This window comes from Chenopodium album, chromosome 12 (assembly GCF_948465745.1).
Source record: "Chenopodium album chromosome 12, dcCheAlbu1.1, whole genome shotgun sequence".
NCBI lineage: Eukaryota > Viridiplantae > Streptophyta > Magnoliopsida > Caryophyllales > Amaranthaceae > Chenopodium > Chenopodium album.
This window is the reverse complement of record NC_137845.1, coordinates 7,440,307-7,465,506: the sequence shown is the minus strand read 5'-3', so window position 1 is coordinate 7,465,506 and position 25,200 is coordinate 7,440,307. Positions and strand designations below refer to the sequence as shown.

The 25,200-nt window shown below is 32.0% G+C and overlaps 2 protein-coding genes and 1 pseudogene across 2 annotated transcripts; 2 read left to right on the top strand and 1 right to left on the bottom strand.

The window, feature by feature from the left end:
- The first annotated feature begins 1,122 nt into the window (after positions 1–1,122).
- Positions 1,123–2,122, top strand: LOC145570761 (putative expansin-A26 pseudogene; annotated as a pseudogene).
- A 10,754-nt stretch (positions 2,123–12,876) lies between these two features.
- LOC145571846 (kelch repeat-containing protein At3g27220-like) lies at positions 12,877–17,140 on the top strand. The gene is made up of 7 exons (XM_081630882.1): positions 12,877–13,209; positions 13,674–13,862; positions 14,221–14,450; positions 14,538–14,708; positions 14,961–15,066; positions 16,353–16,559; positions 16,722–17,140. The coding sequence occupies exons 1-7, from the start codon at positions 12,943–12,945 to the stop codon at positions 16,884–16,886; spliced, it is 1,335 nt and encodes a 444-aa protein (XP_081487008.1). The 5' UTR covers positions 12,877–12,942; the 3' UTR covers positions 16,887–17,140.
- A 190-nt stretch (positions 17,141–17,330) lies between these two features.
- On the bottom strand, positions 17,331–20,543 carry LOC145571845 (F-box/kelch-repeat protein At1g51550-like). Its single transcript, XM_081630881.1, has 2 exons — positions 19,929–20,543; positions 17,331–18,649 (listed from the first exon to the last, which is right to left on the bottom strand). Exons 1-2 carry the CDS (start codon positions 20,485–20,487, stop codon positions 17,703–17,705), a joined length of 1,506 nt encoding a protein of 501 aa, XP_081487007.1. The 5' UTR covers positions 20,488–20,543; the 3' UTR covers positions 17,331–17,702.
- Between the last annotated feature and the right edge of the window lie 4,657 nt (positions 20,544–25,200).

The window sequence follows — 25,200 nt, the reverse complement described above, 5'->3', positions numbered from 1 at the left end:
ACATTGAACATAAAAATCTTTAATTTAAAATTTCGGAGTATTTATATAAACATCTAATGATAGCAACTTATCCGATTACAATTTAAAAGTCAAACCGTTGTAATAGAAGACTTCTATAAGATGAAAAAAGTTAATGAAAAAATGTATAAATATATATATAAATATAAAATATTGAAAACTCAAGGTGAGACTGTCACCTTAATTATTAATGAACTTATATGGAAGAAGATTAGGTTAAAGTTGAAAAGTATTTTTTTTTTTTTTTCTTACACTTGTTCTAAAGCATATTATAGAGTACAAGTCAATTAGGACATGTTATGTTCACTTTAGTTTCAATTATTTCATGTCTAATAAGTTCAGTTAAGCTCAAATTAATTCAAATAAGGGTCAGTTCACATAAACTAAACTGAGCTGAATTGAACTGAACTGAATTAAGCTGAAATGAATATTTTATGAGAGAAGGAAAAAATTAGGAGCTGAACTGCACTAAACTGATTGGAGCTGAAATAAACTGAACTGAACTGAAATTAAGCTGATGTGAACAAGCCCTAAGTTCAGCTCGGGAAAATAAGTTTTTGATAAGGGTTACCCAAGTTCAAATTACAACTAAAACAAGTTTTTAATAAGGCCTAATAATTTCAAATAAGCGAAAATCAGGTGAATAGAACATACCCGCATTTGCTTAACAACAGCTGTGATTTGTCCAGGATCAATAATGCTGGATAGGGTTTGGGTTGGAAGTCTTAGCTAGCCATGACATAATTTTGTTAATTATAATTATTTTTGTTTCTAAATATTTATTTTCTATATTTTCTTAATGATATAAACTGGACAAATACTGTATATACTTGTATTATTTATTTCAAACATAGAAAATGTGATTTACTTCCATTTTTATCAAATTTTTTATAAAATAAAATCAGAGAATAATTATAAACATAGAAAGTGAGATATGCTTCTTTCTATCCAAAAGATTATTGCCCTACAGCTAAATATTACCAAATTTGGACCAATTAATCCTCTATAAAATTCATGTATATTGAGCATAATAATCATTAAAAAAAAGTCTCATCAAAAATTTTTTTGCTAGTATAAACTATACATTTACATTTTACAGTAGAAATGGTTAGATTAGTTATGCCATTCTTTTATTGTTTCTTGGCTATAACTATAGCATTTTCGTTAAGCTGTCAAGCTGCTAGCGATGGGTGGACCGATGCCCGTGCTACATTTTATGGTGACGCGAAAGGAGGAGAAACTATGTGTAAGGCTCGATTTTATTCACTTTATTTTTAATTTGCAGTTTTTATTTGTAATATCTCGTTTTAATTTTATTTTATATTTTACTTTTTAATTGATCCACGTGTCAAAAAGCATCTAATAGTATTGACCAATTTAATAAGATATTGGCCTCGTCAATTTAAGCTGACACGTAAAATTATAAATTGAGCGTAATTTTTTTTGTTGTTAAAATAATTTGCGAAATTATTTTTGATTTGCAGATGGTGCTTGTGGGTATAAAAACCTATTTGATCAAGGTTACGGTCTAGAGACAGCAGCATTAAGCACAGCGTTATTTAACAATGGATCGGCGTGTGGATCATGTTACGAGATACAATGCATAAACTCGAAAAATTGTTTACCCGATGCTAAAACTGTTAAGATCACGGCCACCAATTTTTGCCCTCCTAATTACACAAAAACAGTTGATATTTGGTGTAACCCTCCTCAAAAACACTTTGATTTATCGTTTAAAATGTTTGTAACAATTGCAAAATATGAAGCCGGGGTTGTTCCAGTTCAGTTTCGTCGAGTTCCTTGTGTTAAGAAAGGTGGCGTTAAGTTCCTACTACAAGGGAACCAAGGTTGGTTACTTGTACTAGTGTTTAATGTTGGAGGTGCAGGAGATGTTGCTAATGTTAAGATTAAGCCCTCTAATTCGAATGATTGGTTGCAAATGGAACGTAATTGGGGGCAAAATTGGCAAATTACTCAAAATTTATTAGGGCAAGGTTTTTCATTCCAAGTTACTACTAGTGATGGTAAAATGGTGCAATCTGATAATGCTGTGCCTGGTAATTGGCAATTTGGGCAAACTTTTGAAGGCAAAAGTAATTTCTGATTAACAATTGTTTTGTTCCTTAATTATTTTGTTTTAGGGTTATAAGTGAATTAAAGGCCACATATGGTTGTAGAAGGGATTGGGTATTTCTTATGTCAATGACCAACATACTATTGAATAAAAATATTTGAGATTTCTAGGTGAAATAGGTATTAGAATTCGAGTTTTAAATTTGTTTGTATTGTCATTATTGTCTTTTTAAAATTTGCTCCCAAAATTAGTTTGAAATAAATAATGCTAATAATTTTTTCTGCAAAAAAAAAAATAAAATAAAATAAAATAAAAAAGAATGTACCTTATGTTGGCAAAAATATTAGAGTTTTTCTATTATTCATTCAAATAATATTCCTTAAAATTAATTTCAATGTAACAAAAATAAGTTAACAAAAAATAAAAAATTAATAGTAATTTTAGGGTTGGTTCTGTTTACTAGATAAAAATAAGGTAAGATAAGTTCCAGGAAAATAAAGTTTAATAAGGGTTATTCAAGTTGAAATTCAAGTTTAATGGGAGAGGAATGGCCTAGAGTCTTTTCAGTGGTATGTCGGTGGCTTTGGAAGTGGAGAAATTCAAGAATTTTTTAGCGTGCACCCAATATTCCAGTTGATCAAGTAAGCTTCATTTTTGCAAGAATGGGAGAGATTAAAAGAGCTATGGAAAGAGATTTGCAGCAAGGTCAAACTAGAAAAAGAGCTCGCAAAGAGGCGTATGTTAAGTGGATTTTTCCTAGAGAGGGGTGGGTGAAATTGAACACCGATGGCGCGACAAAGGGGAACCCGGGTGAGGGTGGTGCAGGAGGAATTATAAGAGGTCATAGAGGAGAGCTGTATGAGGTGTTTGCTTTGAAGTGTGGCAAATGCACGTGTACCAGGGCTGAATTGCGTGCTGTGCTGCGTGGATTGCAGGTTGCGTGGGAGGGGGGTCATAAGAAGGTGCAGCTTTCGGTTGACTCGGAAGTGGTGGTTCGAATGTTGGTGGAGGAAACTCCTTCCAACTCTCCGTTTATTCATATTATCCAACACTGTAAGGCTCTCATTGATCTAAGGGAATGGGAGGTTACAATTAGTCATTGCTATAGGGAAGCTTGGACTAGATTAGTGCCAGAGGATTAGTTTGCTTTTATTTTCTGTTTCTTTGTTTTCGTTTCTTTTGTTTTCTGTTTTGTTTTGTGTTTTTCTTGGGCTTGCCCCTCTTGATCACCAAAAAAAAAAAAAAAAAAAGTTCAAATTATAATTAAAATTTTAATCAATTCTAATAAGTTCAGATAAGTGAATATAATACATCCTTAATTCTGCAAAAATAAGTTGTATAAAAACAATTAAATTAAGTTATTTAACCATAATAAATTATGCGAGTGTTTTTTTTTAACAAAAAAAAAGAAATTATAAAATGAAAGTAGCTTCAAAGGGTAAAAGTAAAAAAAAACATTATATTTGAGGGTAATTTTTTTTATTATTTATTTTCTTTTTTATTTGAGAGATCGATCGTAACCAAACTACAACAAAGTCAACAATGTAACATTTTAATGGTTAGTCCTAATCTTACTAACCATTTCAAATGCTAATTTTTAGTACCATTTGGAAAGCTTTGATGATTTTCCACTAGTACATTATGTACTTTCTAAATACTAGGGACGATAATTACAAGAGAATATTTATCTAAGTATAACAATTTTACCAAACAAAAAAGATACGAAGAAATAACAATATTAACTAATTAAATTAAACTAATTAAATTACTTAGACTTATCACCAACAACAAATCACTATTTTATCGTGATTAGCTGAAGTTTTCAATCGTGCAAATATTTCATTCTATCTTAACATTGTCAAAAACTCTCTATAAATACCCTTTTAAATACTCACTCTTAAACCACAACAAATAACCTACAATTTACTTGGCATACTTTAGTTTTCTCTCTTCATTTCCAAACCGACTTAAAAGTCATCGAAAATGAAGTTTGTTTTTGCTATTCTAGCCTTGTTTTTGGCCATTACAATGGCACAAACACAAGTCCAAGGCTATGAGCTCAACATTGATAATGACGATGAAAATGATATTTATATTGATAATGTTGCTTATACTAATTTGTTCAATACAAACACTCTATCTAATCATCAAGGCCATGCCCATAACAAGTGTCTTAAGGCATTCCACAACCGTCACTTGAAAGCTTGCTCCAAAGATCTTCGAAGTTTCTACAAGACGCACCAAATTTCCATTAGTCCTGAATGTTGTTCTGCCCTAGAAAAGATCAAGAAGGCTTGCCCTATCTTCAAGGCGCGCCACCCCTTTCTTTTTAAACTTGTTAAAAACCATTGTTCTAGTCCTCCTTCCCCTTCCCCTTCTAATTAAGTGGAAAGCTAGCTAGTTCGTTATTTATGTTTTTAGAATTATTAAGGAATAGACATAATACTAGGAATACATAGCATATCTCATGCTATCCTAATAAAGTATTGATTGGTGATTTTTTAAGCCAATTTTAGGGATTTGTTTAATTTTCAAGATAAGTAGTTTGATTTATCTCAACGTTTTTATCAATGTGAAAAATAAGGTCATAGTGCAATGAATTATTATTTTTTTTTTTAATTTTATTTTAATGATATATTAGTTATTTTGATTGCGTACCTATGATGCTTTGTAGCTTTTATATACCAATTTCTAAAGTTTGTTAGTACTTGAATTAATTATGCCTAACAGCTTAAGTCATGGCAATTGAATGCCTTATTTTATAACTTAAACCCTAACATAGGAAGTACATTTTTTTTTTACGGGAAAATAGGGAATATTAATTAAATTACTAACGCACTTTAAACACTTCCATGGTAGATATGGAGTACTAGATGTGGATTTCATTATAATAACTTCATGTGGTTTCCTACAATGACATTTCGTCATGGATTTCACTATAAACATTGTATATATTTCTACATACACGTAAATTAAATCAGATAATAAACAAAATTTTAAAATCAAGATAAAAATTAGAATACGAAGTAATTAATTTTTTTCAAGTTTTGAAGTTGATAAATTTTTTAATCCAACATGTCTAAAAATCAATTTAGTGAGTAAAATCACTCTTGTAGAATCATCATGTGGCAAACAATCGAAAATCTAATAGCTTCCACCTAACAATGCTTTAGGTGTTTCTCGTATGAGAATGCATGGCTTGGTCTCCTAATATACTTTTGGTTTGATAATACTTTTTCTAATCGGATCAAAATATATACATTTCGATTAGATCAAACTTGTGATCATTACTATATATATGTTGAATAAACATCCAATGTCATAGACATTGTTATTACCAGTGGCAGACCCACGAAGACATGAGAAATTGTTATATACACTTGGGTGCACGGTACACCCAAGGGTATTTGTTATATACACTCGGGTGTACGGTACAACCAAGGGTATTTGTTTTTTCATTTGATGATAAAATGAGTAATAATCATCAAAATAAACAAAAAATACTCTTGGGTGCACCGTGCACCCGGGGGTATAAAAAAAAACTATAAAGTAGCAGAATTTAAAATTTTGAAATTATAAAATGTATATATTTATACTTTAATTATTTTAATCACCGTACACAATACAAAACATAACGATAAAAAATTAAAATGAGTAACTTATTATTTTTAAACACTCCTTCATTGATAAAATTATTTCAATTTTTTGCATTTTTAATATTTAAAGGCTAATTATTAATAGTAGTATATAATATAGAAAAATTTTCAAATTATTGTTTTTTCTTCTTTATTATTCTATGCTACGTCCCCTAGTTACAATTTTTGGATCCACCACTGGTTATTACTCGTACTATTCTTATCTAAATTGACATGCACTTTTAATTTGTTGTTGATGTAGCTCACAATAATGTCACAAATGTGTGGAATTAAAGAATTTTTTTGTATCTATTTCAAATTAACATATATAACTAGAATATAATCCATAATAATAGGTTTAATTGTAGTAGGATGGAGGAGGGGTTTTTTTTTTTTTTTTCCTGATTTTTTTTTTCCTTTTTTTGTGGTTGATCGGAGCCAACTACAAATTATAAGTGTAAGAATGTAATGTTACATCTCCTAGTCTTACTACTTACCCTTTCAAAGACAATTTTTTTAGGAAATCATGTTGTAATAAGCACAACTAATTACACAAATTTATCTTGGTTCGTGAATTGAAAATTTCAATCTTGTAACTAAATTTTATTTTCTTAATACTCTCATAACTAAGAACTCTATAAATACCCTCCAAACTCCCATTATTCTTAATCCACATCAAATTAAACCTACCTACTATCTATCCTCTCTTCTACCATCATTTTCAAAACCCACATTTAAAAAAAACTCATCAAAAATGAAGTTAATTTTTGCTATTCTAGCCTTCTTGCTATTGGCCATTACAACAATGGCACAAACACCAGTTCAAGGTTATGATATTTATATTGATAATGGCACAAACATTGATAACGATGATGAAAATGATATTTATATTGATAATGTTGCTTATACCGATGATTTTAATCCAAATACTGCATCCCACTCCGTCCATGGCCATAACAAGTGCCTTAAGGCATTCCATAACCCAAAATTGAAAGCGTGTTCAAGAGATCTTCGAAAGTTCTACAAAACACACCAAATTTCCATCAGTCCTGATTGTTGTTCTGCCTTTAAAAAGATTGGGAAGGCTTGCCCTATCTTCAAGGCTCGCCACCCCTTTCTTTTTAAACTTGTTAAAACCCATTGTACTAGCCCACCTTCCCCTTCTCCTATGTGAGAAATTAGAAATTAGATCTTTATTTATGTTTCGTAAGAGATTTTAAGGAATAGGCGTAATCGTATGAATAGATAAATAGATTGGCAGTTTTTTGTTAGCCAGTTTTAGAGATTTTTTTTCAAGTTTATTTATTTTGAATAAATCAGGAAATTCATAATGCAACAAATTGATTTATTTAATGAATTTAAGTTGTTTCATGTATTCTTAGCTTTAAAGTTCTTACATATTATTTGAATTTGTATCCTTTTTGTTACACCAACTATAATATCATTTTAAAGGACTAAAGCGACCCTTTTATAACTTAAATTAATTGAGTATTTTGAGAACATATTTCGAGGAGAAACTAATAACATCACTCATGACTATATTATTCTAACGTATAAATCACATAACAAAACAAAAAAAAAAAGTGTAAATAGTGAAAAATTCCAAAATTATGCGATAAAAAAAATGAAGTGTATGCAAGTGTAAAAAAAAAATTGGTCTCATGAAGGAAAATTAGTTAATATGTACCCTACGACATTGACCATCGAAAATTGACAATATATAGAAAAAATAAGTTCAGATTAAATTAGATCGGAAAAAATAAATCCTGATATCGTTTATGTATGATTTTTTGTCGCTAAATATCTATAATTTCGAAATGAAAAGTATAATGAAATTAAAATTAAATATCAATGAAATGCACAACAAATCTGACAAGACCATAATTAATATTTTTTCCCTCATAAGTTAGCATACATATAAGGTCAAATTTTAGTCAAATCGATAAGATGATATCTAAAAAAAAAGTTTAAATCACACTACGCATTAGATAAGCAAAAATAAGCTAAACTAATAAACATTGCCTAGGTAATAAGGGAAAAAGTGAATGTATAGTCTGAATGTATAGTTTGAATTGAGATTATTTTTACCATTTCTTGGTTTTATTTAGTTGAAATATTTATTTTATACTTGTAATATAATCTCTAACAATATCCTACATTATTCTATTTTTTAAGGTATAAATCATAAGGAAAAAAAAAAAAAACTCATATGTGAAAAGTGTCAAAAGTCAAAATATAATAATAACATAAAAAATTGATTATAGTTTCAAAATAGCAAAAGTGGAAACAAGAATAAACTATGAGATAATTATAATTGTTCGTTCATTGCAATGTAGTAATGATTAGGGGAAAGCAAAAAATCAGGGTAACCTAGATCGGAACCGGAACTAGTTAGGAATCGTAGGTTTCGGAATCAGATGTTGTACAAGAAGTTTCGGTTCCGGATAGCAAAATGGAGAACCTGTTGCAACAGTTTACGATTTAGGTTCTCAATTTCTTTAAACAGAAATCTATTGGGTACCCTGTAACCTGATAAAAGTATCACTTAAATGCAAATTATACACCAATTCTCACTTATTTTTTAAATAATAATTATCAAAATTACAATTATAAATATATGTATCAAAGTTTCCGGTTTAATTTTATTTGCGATTTATAAACATTATAAATTAGTGACCATCGGGTTTTTTTTATTAAAAAATTATGCGAAAAGTTATTAAGTACTATATATTATAAGTCAGGATATCCTAAATCGGAACCAGAACATGTAGGTTCCGGTTTTGATTATCAATTTGAAGAACCTGTTACAACAAATTTCAATTCCAGTTTCAAAAATTTTAAAATAGTACCATGTTATGCTCACCCACTAATGACAACAGCCTAACTTGTACGAGTAAATAAAAGTAGTAGCAACAATAATTTGATTATGACATCATTGCTTAATACCACGTAAAACCTTTAAATGTCCTTGTATGAAAAATTAGATGCCAATTTCTCTAAAACCATTTCACAGTTTATATTCAAATCATTGTGATTTTTGTTAATTAGAATATAGTATAGAAAAGAAAAGGTATGTTTACTTTTGTTTTTCATTGTTAAGTGTCCTAGTACATCAAATTACTTACCAATTCAAAGACATTTTTTTAGGGCATCATACCTAGTAATAAGCACACCTAATTTTCACAGTTTTGTCGCAATAAGCTGAAAATTTCAATCTTGCAATTAAATTTTATTTCACCTTAACACTTGTAACAACTCTATAATAAGTACCCTCCAAAATCTCATTCTTAAACCACAACAAACTTACCATCTATCATCCTTTGTCCTCCCCTCATTTTCAAACCTACAAGAAACAAATCATCAAAAATGAAGTTTATTTTCACTATTCTGGCCTTGCTTTTGGCCATTACAATGGCAAATACACAAGTTCATAGTTATGAACTCGACAATGATATCAATGATGAAAATGATATTTATATTGATAATGCAGCTTATACTGATGATTTCAATCCAAATATTGCATCCAACTCCGGCCATGCCCAAAATAAGTGTCTTAAGGCATTCCACAACCCGAAATTGAAAGCATGTTCAAGAGATCTTCGAAAGTTCTACAAAACACATCAAATTTCCATAAGTCCTGATTGTTGCTCAGCCCTAAAAAAGATCAGAAAGGCTTGCCCTATCTTCAAGTTTCGCCACCCCTTTCTGTTTAAACTTGTTAAATACCATTGTACTAGCTCACCTTCCCCTTCTCCTTCTCCGAAGTGAGAAATTATAAGTGAGAAATTAGTTCTTAATTTATGTTACGTTAGAGATTTAAAAGAACACATTTGCATAATGGTATGCATAGCATGTCTCATGCTTTCATAATAAATTATGTACTAGCGTTTTTTTTTCTTTTTTTTTTTTATAGCTAGTTGTAGGGAATTTTTATTTATTTATTTTTCTTTTTAAATTTAATCTTAGCTACTAAATCATGGAGTTCGTAGTGATTGATCTTATTTTTAAATTATAACTAGTGTTTGGCTCGAGCGTTGCTCCGGGTGTTACTTTGAGTATTTTTATCATTATTATTATTAAAAAGCTTGAAAGAATTTTTTTATTGTCGAAAATTATAATATTACAATAACAATAATAAATAGTTTTGAATAATTTTGCTTTTATTTCTAATATGTATTTATATATTTATGTGCATAAATAGAACAACATTAGCTTATAGCTTGGATGGTAATAAATTGGTCTTCATTCAATGAGATCTTGTGTTCAAACCTTATTTGATGCATTTTTGGTTAACCATGACATGAGCAAAAATGTGCTAGAAGTACACGTGGTATATTGAATGATGACGTGGCATTATACTGGTGCAAGAATGAGATACACGTGGCACATTGACATTTTTAGAAATGCTTTTTAATATAGAAGTATAGATATGATCTTTAATTATTTTGCTTATTTGTGTGCTTTATTTTTCGAAATTGATTATTTTTGCTTAAGCCGTAAATAATGGATGCTTTTGTATGTCTAATTTCATATTATAGCCACACATAACAACATTTTTTTTTTTTTTTGATTCACATGTCCCAAAAAAAAACGTCATTTATATATCGAAATTTTTACAAAAAATGAAAAATTCCAAATTGATAGCCATCCTAGCCAAAGGTTATGTATATGAAGTTTTAATTGTTTTGTGTACTGATCGACTTTTAATCCCACCTATTTTGTATAGATCAATACATGAAACAAACAACAAAATAAAAAGGAAATGAAACAACACTGAAAAACTTTCGTTTGACATTATTGTGGTTTTCAGTTTTTTGGTTTTTTATTTTTAAAAGTATATGATATATGTCCCATAATGAATCAAAAATTATTTAAAGTTATTAAAATCATGATAATTTTGAAAACTGACAACAGAAAAGTGGAAACACCTTTTTCTTGTTTCCTGCTTTTGGTTTTAAAAAAAACAGGAAACCGAAAACAAAAAATGATGCCAAACAAGCCCTATAAAATCAAAAATTGGGTCGGTTGAATAGGTATCTTTTTTTTTTTGATGTGTACAAGAGCGAAGGATAAAAGTTATCCTAGGATTATCTGAAATCGGGAGGAAAGCTCTAAATAATATAGATATCGTTCACTCTGAATTTTCATAATATATATATATATATATATATATATATATATATATATATATATATATATATATATATATATATATATATATATATATATATATATATATATATTCCGTTTAGGAAAAATTAGAAATAATAATCCCAACTTTCATCAATTTTGTTAGAATAATCCCAACTTTTGATTTTACTGGAATAATCCGAACTTTAGGGGTCTTTTTTTTCTTCAATCCCAAATACCGGTTACCGGTTGAATGGGTTACTTTTTTTATTTTTTTTTTTGTTAAAGTGACACGTGTCACAATTTAATTGGTTAAAAAAATATTAAAAAAAACAATTTTTTTTTTAAAAAAAACCCACCATCAATCACCCAACCCTCCACCCCTGCTCACTGGAGCCCCCAACCCCACCCACTGTCCTATCCCTCTTTCACCAGAAAACCACGGCTCAGACCGCAACCAAACCCAGACCTTCCCCACCCCGAAAAACACCACCTCCACCCCCTGTCTGACCTCCTTCATCTCGAAACCCCTAACCCCAGCCCCACCCGTTGTTGGCTTCCCCTCTTGCCTCACCAAACACCACAGCACCACAACCTCACCAAACACCACAATCACCCCAGCCGCAACCACCAACCTCAAAACTACCAAATAATTTGTATTTCAATCGCAAAATACACATCAATCAAAACCGCAACCCCAATTTTGCAACATTTTCAAGCAATTACATTGTTCAACTCGTTAATTAGCAACTTAGGGGAGGGGGAATTAGCGGCAGGGCGGTGATTTTTGGGGTGGAATTGGTGGTTGCGTGGGGATTTCGGGGAGGGGGATAGTGCTTTAGATGGTAACTTAGCAGCCGGAGCAGCGACTAGGGTGGTGGTTACGTGGGGGTCTGACGAGGCTGGTGGCTGGGCTGGCGACAATTAGGGTGGTGGTTGCGTGGGGTCTGACGAGGCTGACTGGGTGAATTTTTATTTTTATTTTTTTTTTAATTTTTTAAATTTTTTTGGACCAATCAGGACTTGACACGTGTCAAGTGGCCTGATATAATAGGTCATTGACTTTTGTTAACCGGTTAGGGATTGAAGAAAAAGAAGACCCCCTAAAGTTCAGATTATTTTAGTATAATCCAAAGTTGGGATTATTCTACTAAAATTGATGAAAATTGGGATTATTTTTTCTAATTTTTCCTTCCATTTATTAAAACTTATTGTAAATATGAATTGAGCTTTAGCAACTTATCGACTGTAATTAAACCATCTAACGAACTTCTCATAGAAAACCAATCCATCTAATGAGCTTATTGACCCCGATCTTAGCTCGAAATGGGGTAAAGGCAAAGTTAATAAAAAAAATGCAAGGAGTGTACATGAGAGGAGATTTTCAGTAAACGACTCGGGTTTGACTTAGTTTTTTTCATGTTCTCTTGATAAATAACCCAAATCTGAACAACTATTAAAACTTGTCAGAATAAACGATATCGAAAATGAACATGAAAATAAGTATACTTGCTCATCTATAAAATACATAAACAACCCTTATATACCTAAGAAATGTTCAAAAATTTTAAAACTATTGTCACTTTAAATCAGTTGGTCTAAATAAAATGCTAGACTTTATATAGTCGGGATTCAATTATTATGCTTGATGTTGAGATTTTCAAATGCCAAAAGCACATATCTCAATTACAAGAAAAACTCATTTATAAACTTGACTCAAAATATAAACAAGATATCCATAAACCACTTACAAACAATATGTTCTCCAATCTCACCAAATTTTCGAGCTCAATTGATAGCTCAAGCTCAATCTTTCCTAAGTCAAATAAACATAAATCCAATCCCTATCTCAACTTTTAATCCCGCAATTCTCATTTCCACATATCAAACACGGGACAACAGTTGGGTGAAGTGTCCATGCATCAAAGCGTACCAAACACCCCGTTTTGGATGAGAAACCAGAGCAAGAAAGCCGCGTAGTAAATAAAAGAAAAAAAAAAAAAAAACTACGGGAGTACCGACAAATCAAGTGGCCATTCCTGTGTGCCGCGCTTTCTCCTTTTCTTCTTCTTTCTCCTTCGATCTATGCAACTTCACTCACTCTTTTCTCTCTCTTCTTTCTCTCTCTTAAATCATGCGATGAAATTCGGAAGACATACCCAGAAACATTCATCATCATTGTCAATTAAACTTGTGATTTTCGTATCATTTATTGCTTTGATTGGAGCTGCTGTTGTTGTAGATCTCTTATGGGCGTCTTCTTCTTCTTCTTCCTTCTCCGCTTTTCGATATGTTTCTGATAATTGGCCTTCCCAACAATCTCTTAATCTTAACCTAACTTCTCTTCCTAAGGTTTGATTCAATTTCCTTGTTCTTTTATTTTTGCCCTATTTTTTGTTTATTGTTCAAATTAAGCTGTTTATGCTCCCAATTTGATTAGTTAATTTATGCTCTTATTTGTCATAATAATTTAATGATTACAATTTAATTGCCCTAGTTAATTCGATTAGTTAAATATGATATTGAATACTTTATTAGTTCTATGTAAATAATTTTTGGGAGAAATGATTTTGAATTTGTTGATTATAACTCTTAAATTTTGAATAATTGTTATGGCGGGGCGTTTGATAATCATGGGTTATGTTGCTAAGATATCAGTATGAATGCACAATTAGGGAAAAAATGGATTGATTAGCTATAAGTTGGTAATGTTGCTATTAAAAGTGGGGTACATTGCTCAAGCATTGTCAATTAGCTCAATTATCTTGTTCAAATTTAATTGATCTTGGTGTGCATTACCGATTTTCTTACAATAGGCAAAGGGTAAAGATAAAGGAAAGGATGGAGCTCCGGAAAGGATTTTGTCGGCTACTTTTGCGGACTTGCCGGGTCCTGAACTACATTGGGAGAAGATGCCCACAGCTCCGGTGCCACGTCTAGATGGAGCTGCCATACAGATTAAGAATATCTTGTACGTTTTCGCTGGATATGGAACCATTAATCTTGTGAGTATTACTAGCTGTCTTGTATCCCATTAGTTGTAATGTTTGATCTATTTATCTTTGCTGCAATGCATGATCGCCTAATTTCGAACTTGTCTGCTTGATTTGAATGAGATTGTTTGGTATGTTGTGGTACCTTTTTCTTGCCATGGATATGTTATAGTATTAAGTTTGTCACTCTACAAATTCTTTTGGATTATGCATTTTGACAAGGAAACATAAGCTAAAAAATACTACTGCTTTACAAGTGTTGTTATTTGAATAGTATTGAATATTAATCTCGATTCACAAATTTGTTTTTGTAATTTCTCAAGGTTGTGGGTCATGACCTCAGTCATCCTGTCTTGCTTATGGTTTGCAGGTGCATTCCCATGTTGATGTCTACAATTTTACGGATAATAAGTGGGGAGAAAGTTTTCCTATGCCTAAGGAGATGGCTCATTCTCACTTGGGAATGGTAACCGATGGGAGATATATATATGTTGTCACCGGACAATATGGTCCACAATGCAGAGGGCCGACAGCCCGTAATTTTGTGCTTGATACTGAAACGAGACAATGGAAAGACCTTCTTCCTTTGCCAGTCCCTAGGTAATTTTGTGATGTCTTTGTTCTCTATGTCTGGTGCGGGGTAGTTTTTATCCCGCAATTTTAAGAATTTATAACTATTCTATTCAGGTATGCACCAGCTACTCAACTTTGGAGAGGAAGACTGCATGTCATGGGAGGCAGTGGGGCTAATCGGTACACACCTGAACTAGACCACTGGAGTCTGGCAGTGAAGGATGGGAAGGCATTGGAGAAGGAGTGGCGATCAGAAGTACCTATTCCTCGTGGTGGACCTCACAGGTAATTTGATCATGTCCCTGTCAAAATCTCTCCTTTAACATAAGCAAGAAAACCATTGTATTTTCATTGAAAACTAGTAGCACTAACATCAGCTTGTCAGTCAATTATTGAAAACTGATTTGATAATGTTGGCGTTATACTACGTAGATTTTATCCCATAGTTGTGTTATAATGATGTCAATGGATGCCTTCCCATAATCTATAACTTCTTGAGTCCCTAAATATCTGTGATGTTCTTCCCTTTTTTCCCAGGGCTTGTGTTGTGGTTGATGACAAACTAATGGTTATTGGTGGTCAAGAGGGTGATTTCATGGCCAAACCTGGTTCACCAATTTTCAAGTGCTCCCGCAGACATGAGGTATTATGATTAACTTTTCCCAGAGCTTAATGGGTTTTTTGGTTGTTTAACATAGTTTGAACCCTCTGTGTTATGATGTTTGGGGTACTAGGTGATCAAGATCTTGAAATTTAGCTTGCTGTACAAGATTAAGGTCATGTTATATCTGTGCACATGGCACTATGATTTCAATAACTATATATCTGTTGTTTTGAGCTCTTGCATCTTGGATGATTGTGGAATTTTTATTTTATTTTATATTTGAGGTCTTAACTTTCTCAATGTAACAACTGCAAGTTCTAATTGGTTTCTAAGTTTCTGTGCTTAGTACTGTATTGCCTAATTATAAGGAAAGGTGATTATCAGTTTGCACTGCGACTTCCCACTCAAGTGTTGTTGGCGCAAGGCAAAAATCTTTTAGTTGGCATTACAAGTTTTGTTAATTAGTTTACTGGTTTTCTTGTTATTTAACTTTTGAAAATTAGATTCAATAGCTCACTTATTTAGCCTGCCATTGCTTGAAAGTTGAAAACATTTTCCAATTTTGTCAACCTATTGATTAATGAGAGTTCTGCAATATTCAAAATCCCACTGTTGGTTAATTATTTCTACTACTGGATGGATAGTCCTAGGGTTGGTGATTTTTTTTTACCCGGGACTTTTAGCACAGAAGATCTTGATGCTGGTGTTCAATCTTGGCCTCATGACTGAGGTCTGTTGAGAAGGACCCAGGCATGTCACCAGGAACTAGTCCAAATAAATGCATTTACAATTTAAACTATTACCTGTGTAGGATTAGGACTTGTTCACTTACCCATGAGTGTGTGTCATCAAGCAGGTTCAAGACCTTGCCATGTCTTTGTACCTGGGACAAGCTGTTTAGTGCTAAATGAAGTTTCTTTTTTGGCATTGTATCCTAACTACTTCGGAGTTTTTGTGTAAGTAATGTTATTTGAAACTTTAAGTGATGCTTGGTATTTAAAATGACAGACCTCTTAATGTGATTGATTCATGATGTCCTGATTGGTAGTGTACCATGCATCTTGCTAAACCATGTACTGTTGCTCTGGTACAGTAGTTCTTGACTTTTTTATAGTCTGAAAAGATAGGGCATTCTAGTCACATTTTTTTTTAATCTTTTTTTTTTTTTTTTTTTTTGGTGGGTAAGGAGAAGGTCCCATCCTAGAAGGGGGGGAATGTAAGGGAAATCTCTCCTAGAATGTTCTTGGTGAGATTTGACCCCTGGCCGTGCACTAGCCAACTACTCTAGCCTCTTATCTCTTTTTTTTTTTTTAATCAATGTGTAGGTGGTATATGCTGATGTTTATATGCTGGACGATGAGATGAAATGGAAGACGTTGCCTTCTATGCCAAAGCCAGATTCCCATATAGAGTTTGCATGGACTATAGTTAATCATTCAATTATAATTGCGGGAGGCACAACTGACAAGCATCCTAACACGAAAAAGATGATCTTGAATGGAGAGATCTTCCGGTTTGATCTAGACACACTGGTAAATGCTCATTATTACTGATTCTTAGGCTGAGTCGGAATTTCTTGCTATTCTACACATTATCCTGAAGTTTCATTCTTGAACTTTTAATTTTACCTCAGGCAACTTGGCTACTTGCATTTGCTCACTTTCTAACTTGTTTCATATGTTTGAATATTACAGAAATGGTCAGTGATTGGGAAGCTTCCCTACCGTGTCAAAACAACTCTTGTTGGATTTTGGAATGGTTGGTTCTATTTTACTTCTGGTCAGCGAGACAAAGGGCCTGATGATCCAGGCCCCAGAAAGGTCATTGGGGAAGTTTGGAGAACCAAATTAAGCTTCTAGTCTCTAGTCAATTATTTCTGGATGTTAATTTTTTAGGTAGGTGATAATTCATCACGATTTAACCACTGTTAGATGTCCTAGTCTGAAGCTGTGGAGCAAATATACTACGTATGTTCATTTTCTGCTGTTGTCAAAATGGAAAGGTGGGAGGATGAGAAAATTCAATTTGTTCATATTGATTCGTGTATATCTTGTAAACATATAAGAATCAATCAGAGATGGCTAGCCCTTTATGTTCAAGGGCATTTTGTATTCATCTTTAAATTACAAGTTTACTACCATCCCATTTCTTGCAGGTGATCTTATTTTTCTTGTGTTCATCTTATATTCCTTGTTGGAACATTATGGTGATAAACCTGTAGAATATTTTTCTTTGTGCGTATCGGTGCTCGATCTAGTAGTTTGTACCACAATTTTTTATTTTAGGCCACATGCAAAATGATAGATCACTTACAAATTTATTCACAATCTATTTATAAAAAGAGCTACAAAGCAATATACTGTACAAGATTGTGCCTAGTAAACTTGACATGAGTTGTATAAGCCATAGCTCATGCAATACAGCATCAAATTCCTGAATGCAAACTATAACCCATCTTCAACTGCGTCATAACCATACTAAATTACGAATGTTATCTAACCATTTTACACGCAAAACTGAAACCATCCCAAGCATGTACAACTTAAAAAGAGTTTCCTGTACCAAAGTCTACCTACAACATCTAATTAAAATTGCTCGTATATCTACACGCCTCTCTCTGCACAACATACCACATAGAGAGAGATTGATTCTAGTCGTTAAGAGTTAGCTAAAGGTCAACCAGTCAAGCAAAGTTCCACAGCAAAGACGTCACCATCAAATCTAAGACCAGATGGTTCTGCTGGTTGAAGTAATCCATCGACCATTCCACCAAAGACATACAACAGACGGCCTGAATGGTCGGAGCATGCTGCGTGAAAAGAGCGAGCCTTGGGTTTATATCCACGGGATTTTAGTCTTTTCCACATTCTTGATGAGAAAGGATTCTTTATTATGGTGTTCACATCTAACAACCAAAAGTCATTTTTTCTGTGCCTTTGGGAGTTTTCACCTCCATAAATAAGAAGTTTACCTCCTAAGATGAGGGTCGCTGAATGACCAACTCTTGGAAGGTTAATTCCCCAAGGAGTGTTTGATAAGTCAAATCTAACCAGTACCCACTTTGGATGATCCTCTGAGGCATCGAAAATCCAGGCATCATTAAGTACATCATAACCCAATCCCCTTCCCCCAAAAAGTAGTGTTCGTGTATCATCAATACATGTCAAAGTATGTCCCGAACGTGGTGGTGGTTTTGGGTGGGTAACAACTTCATGCCAAGTTCCATGACTGAAGTTATCTGACATTTCCAAGATCCACAAGTCTCCTAATCTAACACCGTCTGGACCAATCCCTCCATGAATAAGCATTCTCTTGTTCTCCATGCAGCATCCAGCGTGGGCTCCACGTGGTGGTGGTAGTGGTACTGCTGAGCCAACATCAAGCAGCCTCCAACACAAGTTAATACCATATGTCTCATTATGAACAATATTTCCAACCCAGGTATCGTTTTGACGGATACCATGATCATTGATTCCTCCGAATAGTATGAGAAAATCACCACTTACGACACAAGTATGCCCAAAACGCCCACTAGGAATTCCTGAGGTCACTTTCTGCCATTTTGATATGGTTTTTAAATCGTAACCAAGATACGCAACCCAAGTATCATCAAGATGACGACCTGAATGGAAAAGAAGCAGACCAATGAGTAATTCTTTAACAGACCTACTTCATCACTGAGAACAGAGCTTTAATGATGCTACATTGTAAATTTTCATTTAATGATTTCTGTTTCTTTAAAAAAAGTATGGCAATGTTATTCCTGCATGTTACTGATGAGAGAAAGAAGTAGATCAGTGGGGGATATTTTCGTTAAGCCAAGAAGTAACAGGCTCTTTCACGAAATTTCTAGTTTTCTACAACAATTTACACACCTTAAACATGTTATGATAAGACTAATCAGCAGGAACAAATTAGTGACGAAATTCAAAACAGCCTTTAGCTATTAGCACCAATAATCTGAGAATCTGAGATACTGATTTGTAGCCACAGGAAATTCACAATGAAGATACACAGAAGACGTTATTTAAGAAGAGTCAGTATGTTTACTCTTCAACTCAAATAAAATTAAAACAGGCTCAATGATTACAGTGGCACTTCATCACCATTTTGATGTTAAAATGCAAAAGGGGAAGAAAAAAAAATACACATCAAGGCAAAAGAATGAAGCAAATTTATACACATCGATCTCAAATCTCAACCCACGAAACTAACACAATAAGCAGAACTAACTTATAGATTGTTGCCATATTTACAGAATATGGGTACACATTAAGATATCAAATACGTCAAGGCACAAAATTTTGAACACGGCAATAGTATCTCTCAAATTACACATTGAAGGGACAGGACATTCATTAAATCATATCTATGATCTTAGAAGACTCATTTGCATCTGCTTTTTATAGTACATATACAGGTATTGATGTACACACAACATTCATTTTAGGTTGACTTATTTGTTTGGGATACAATCAAAGTGTCAGGCAAGGATTTCATATCCATTTCAAAGTGTCAAGTGTCCAACACGGGTACATACGACGAATAGATGGTCGTACTAACACAGTCTATAGCATAGTTTTATCACTGTTCCAATTTCCAAAGCATGCCAATAAGTTCAACTTCAGCACCCTTTTAAGTTCACTGAACAAATTTCTCAACTAAACAATGCAAGAAACCAGATCCTAGAGATATTACTCAAACATTTCCTAATGCCATTATCCACCCAAAACGCTAACTAAGAAATGTCAACTATTACTGAAACGTCATATGGAATCCATCAGAAAAAAAAACATGATCACAAACAATAATGAAATATAATTTAATCAAGAAAAATAAAAAATTGATAGAAAACAACATAATTGAAGAAAATAATGAAATGGGTATCAGAAAAAACTAACCTCCTTCACACCCACCACCAAATAAAACCAAGCAATTTGAGACAAAATTGAGAGAATGAGAAGCTCTAGGGCAAGGACCCAAATTATGAGTAACTGGGTCACTCAATTTCAAGCAAGAAACAGACCCCAATTGAGCTACCTGCTTGTACAACTTCATCCATGGCATAAAATTAATTTCACCATTATTATTATTATTACTATTAGCAAAATATGAAGAAGATTTAAGGGCATCTACACAGGTGGAACCCCACTCTCTTCTACAAATAGACTCCCACAAATTATCTGATGAAGCTAAAGATTTGAACTTTTTGCAAGTTTGAGCAAAAGAAAGGATTGAATTGATGGGTAAAAGGAGAAGAATTGAGAAAAGATGATCTTGAACTAAGTTACAAATTGGGGTTTTTTCATTATTGCTAGATTCATCCATGAATGAAAAGGAGGAAAAAGGCAAAATAATGATTTTGTTGTTGTTGTTGTGAATAATAATTGAGTTGGGGTATTTTCTCTCTCCTAAAAAATGAGAAAATTTTGTTGGTTTCAGAGTAGGAGATGGAGCCATCAGTGCTCATTTTCTGGGTTGATTTGCTGATCAGTTCTTTGGCGTCTTCCACGCCTTTGCCACGGACCGCATTTTTGTACCAATTCTACACTCTTTATTTTTTGTAGTGGTATCATTGTATTGTATATTTGTATGTATAGATTATATAGATTACTCTTATAAGTCTTATTGTGTTAAATTAATCAATCATGCATAAATTCTCCCATAAACCATCATGTCATATTCTTAACTTTTGGAATTTGTAATACCAAAAATATGAGAATCTAAGCTACCAATCACCAATTGTTTTAATTACTTCGAAATAGAGTAATTACGGGTCAATTCAATTCAAATTTTGAGTAAAATAATGTATTTGCTCCTCTTAGTTAGAAATTTAGAGGGGCCAAATTACGAGAATAAAATTTGTGTACTACGGAGTACTTTTTTTCATAATATAATGAGTCACGAACGATAATTATGTAGACAAAATTTTATTTTACTAATTAGGCTTGTAGCACATAATTTACTACTATATAAAGGTTAATGAACTAGCTAGCATGTTTAATAGCGAAAGGGTGTATTAATCAATAATAGAATCATTTAGTTTTAATCGTCTCAAATATAACGATCTTGGTGACATTTTTTATTCTTGAGGCAAATTGAAAGGGGTATTTTCCCTTATAAATGACTTTTAATTATATTGTATTAACCAAAAAATGTACAAGTAAGCGAGTTGAACATTGAAAAACAATATCAATTTCCCTAAGCATTTTTTTTAATTAATTATAGGATACATACCTAATATATTCTCACAAAAAATAAATGAATGTTTATTTTGTTTCAAGGAAAATTAAATTACCCTCACAAAATTCCCACTTAACAATCTAAATCAAATTTACTAGCCGTTAGTTATAATTATATGTGAGTATACATCTATTGTTAGTAGGAGAATATATCTTCTTCAAATTATCCTATATACTACTATATCAACCTCAAAAAATTTCCTAATTACCTCAAGTAAATTTCAAAATTTACTAGCCGTTATATACATTTCCAATATTAGAGCAATTTAGCTAGCTAATTAGCTCCACAAAAATCAGTGACTAATATAGGACAAATACACTCTCATATATATATATATATATATATATATATATGTATATATATTATGATCGTTAATTATAATATCTTACAAGATTAACTACATCTTACTAGCCGTTATATACATTTCCAATATTAGAGCAATTTAGCTAGCTAATTAGCTCCACAAAAATCAGTGACTAATATAGGACAAATACACTCTCATATATATATATATATATGTATATATATTATGATCGTTAATTATAATATCTTACAAGATTAACTACATCTTATTACAGATTTTAATAAGAGAGAAAAGAGGGAAAATAAAATAAATCAAAGATTTAGCAAAATCTTAGAACAAAAAGAATGTCAAATTCAAGAAGATGTGCAGCTTGCAAATATTTAAGAAGAAGATGTCCTAAAGATTGCATTTTTGGACCCTACTTTCCTTCAACTAATCTCGAGAGATTTGCTTCTGTCCATAAAATCTTTGGAGCCAGCAATGTTGCCAAGATGTTAAAGGTACCTTTTATACGAGTAATAAATATTTAGGAGTATCGATCTTACTATTTTCATATTATAGATGGAGTACTACTTACTACTCTTAGTATAAAATATTCATTAATATTCTCGTGTAGTTTGATTATGACTTCTTATTTATATTTGTCCTACTAAATTAGGTGGATTAAAATTTAAAAGTATCTTCTCTTCAATGGATTTTAGAATTCAATGTTAAAGCAAAATCATTGCTTTCAAAAATGACATTTTGTGTCAAGTGTAAAGTTAATATCACTATAAACCAAAATGTGTAATGATGAAGAAACCACATGTTTAATTAATTCTAGATGATTTATTTTAATTTTGTAATACAATTCCATAATTCTACTTTATGACAATTATATGACCATACTTAAATTTATGAATTAGAGCATGTTTATAAATTTGGAACTTATTTAAAATTATATCAATTTATTACATAAAGAAATTTAGTTGAACACCTATTTTTTGTCTGAATATTATACTTTTGTCTTTTTCACATAATTTCAAATATGATTTTTGGACCGAAAAAATGATAGTTTTGATGTTAATGCAGCAACTTCCAGAGGAAAGGAGGAGTGAAGCAGCAGAGAGCATGGTGCTTGAAGCAAGGTCACGGGTTCGAGACCCCGTGTATGGAAGTGTTGGTACAATAACTCAATTGAGGCAACAAATTATGGAAGCTGAATATGAGTTGGCCAAGACACAAGGTCTCATAGCCTTGAGCCATGCACAACATTTGCATGAACAACAACAAAAATTTGAAGCAGAAAACAAACTTCCCTTAATTTCTCAAAATCAAGATACTTTGCATTTTGATCATTCTTTATTATTGAATGATTTAAATCAACAACAACAAAGGGAGGATTACATTAGTTGGGGATTTGAGTAATACTACTATTATTTAGCCCTTTATTCATTAAATATATTGATATAAGAAGAAAAATATGTACTCTTCTCATAAAATTCACATACAACTACATGTCTACATGTTTATATCAATTTGTCATTTTCATCAAAGTTACAACAAATCACAAAAAAATAAACTTCATACTCTGTAGAAGGGTGACACAAAATCATAAAATTTTGGAACAGTCACATTTTTGAAATATCTTGACAATAAATTACTCAATACACCCGCCCAACATCCTCATTATCGCTTTATTAAGAGTTGTAATATTAAATAGAGAGGAGTTATGGGGAACAAACTAACTAAAATGAAAGTGACACTATTTTAAAGGGGCCTAAAAAAGGTAAATTGGACAAGCTTTTAGACGGATGGAGTATTAAGTAGGACATATACAGTAGTAATATTTACTCATTCTAGTAAATGAATCAGTAAATTTTTGGTTTATAAAAAAATTAAAAAATTGAAAAAAAAATTGAAAAATTATAGAGCAAATAAATAAAAAAAGGGGGACCATGTAGTATTGGTCTGAGTAACAGTAGATTATAGAGCAAACAGATGCTAAACATATCATTGTCTAAACATCTCTTTCAGCAATTTGATTTGATGAGTGTTAATTGGTTCACGAATACAATCACTCACAACAAAGACATAATTAATATGAACGAAGACAAGAAAACATCAATACCCATTGACAGTTACCTTTATAACTGACCAAACTTGTAGGAAAATGGTGCAATTGTACTACCTAATATTAATCAGATTGACAGAATTAGCAATTATAGGTTGGATTAATTTGTTCCTCAGGTTGGTCCATACTCCATAGATAATTGTCATTAGTGCTTGAGTTGGGCACGAGACTTTGCAGACCCACACACCCATGGCAGTGTGTCGATCTCTCGTAAAAGGAGCTTATGTATAACCAGTAATTTATTGTAAAAAAAATAAGTAGGCTAGCATATCGTGCTTATACCAAAATTTTAAAATGATGTTTATGCACGACATGTCAATGGGCCTCTCATGTTGTTTTGGGCTTGTGCCGGGCTAGTGGCCGATCCTCAAGCCATTTTTGTGTCATGCTTGACTGGTTTTCATGTCAGCCCGATCCATGCCCAACTCTATATCTCAAAATATGAAAAGGCTCATTTTTGCAAACCCTTTGTGTTACTCCCTCTAATTTGAAATCTTAAATTGTTAATCCAACTTATCGTATTCTTTGATAAGTTGTCCTATCTAGCAGTTAAGAGAATTTTAATTATGATACTTATTTAGAATTCTACTAGAATATGTTTGTTTTCATGAAGTTTTGTTAAGTAACAAGTCCATGGAGAATATTTGTGTAAGGCCTTGTAGGCTTGTACTCGTACCTTACACATATACTTCTTTGAAGATTAATAAGTACGGAGTAAATTTTAAATTACTTTGAAGAACAAATACAACTACGGAGTATTAATCTACTATTAATCCGTAAAAATAAGTTTTTAATCAATTATAGTTAGCAGAATAAATTTCCAATAAGTATACATCTATTTCAATTCATAATTTTGAAAAAAAAAATGTTTTTTTTTTTCAAAATTACACTTTGTTTGTTATGATTTCCATCATTAATAATGATATAATTACCATAAATAAAGTTCTTCTCACATTTAAAAGCAAGAAAAAATAGGGGTTTCAAAAAAAAAAAAAAAAAAAAAAAAAAGCAAGAAAAAATAGGTAGATGTGCAATGCTACCTCTAGAAGCATATTGCTCGACTTTGAAACTTGAGATAATCACAATTCACAATTAAAAATGTCATTATCCAAAGTGCTTTGTATTTTTATCATAGGCAATCTATATTGACTAAATGACATAAAGTCAGTGACATTATACTTATCTTAAATTCTCAAGCTTATCAATTTAGATATTCTAATCGCATCCAAAACTATTGCCGCCTCACTACTTGGCCTGTTTTTTTTACTAGAGTAAGAACTCACTAGATGACTCAAAGTTCTTCACCTTTTCTCTAATGACTTGTCAATTTTTTTTTATTTTTTATTTTTTTTTTATTTTTTTTTTATGTTCATTAATCAACTATTCCCATAATTAGTTTTTAATCTCATACAATGCATGGATCATTCGTCTTGTCAAATGGAAAAAACTACACTAATCATAATATGACTGGGAAGAATTTTTTTCAAGAAACAACATTTGATATTGATTTATA

Bases quoted from the DNA above. Each gene is read 5' to 3' on its own strand.
- LOC145571846 (XM_081630882.1), top strand. From the start codon at position 12,943: ATGCAACTTCACTCACTCTTTTCTCTCTCTTCTTTCTCTCTCTTAAAT. The intron at 13,210-13,673 runs GTTTGATTCAAT...TTCTTACAATAG, and splicing joins ACCTAACTTCTCTTCCTAAG to GCAAAGGGTAAAGATAAAGG. The intron at 15,067-16,352 runs GTATTATGATTA...ATCAATGTGTAG, and splicing joins AGTGCTCCCGCAGACATGAG to GTGGTATATGCTGATGTTTA.
- LOC145571845 (XM_081630881.1), bottom strand. From the start codon at position 20,487: ATGGCTCCATCTCCTACTCTGAAACCAACAAAATTTTCTCATTTTTTA. The intron at 18,650-19,928 runs GTTAGTTTTTTC...TTTTCCATTCAG, and splicing joins TGGTGGTGGGTGTGAAGGAG to GTCGTCATCTTGATGATACT.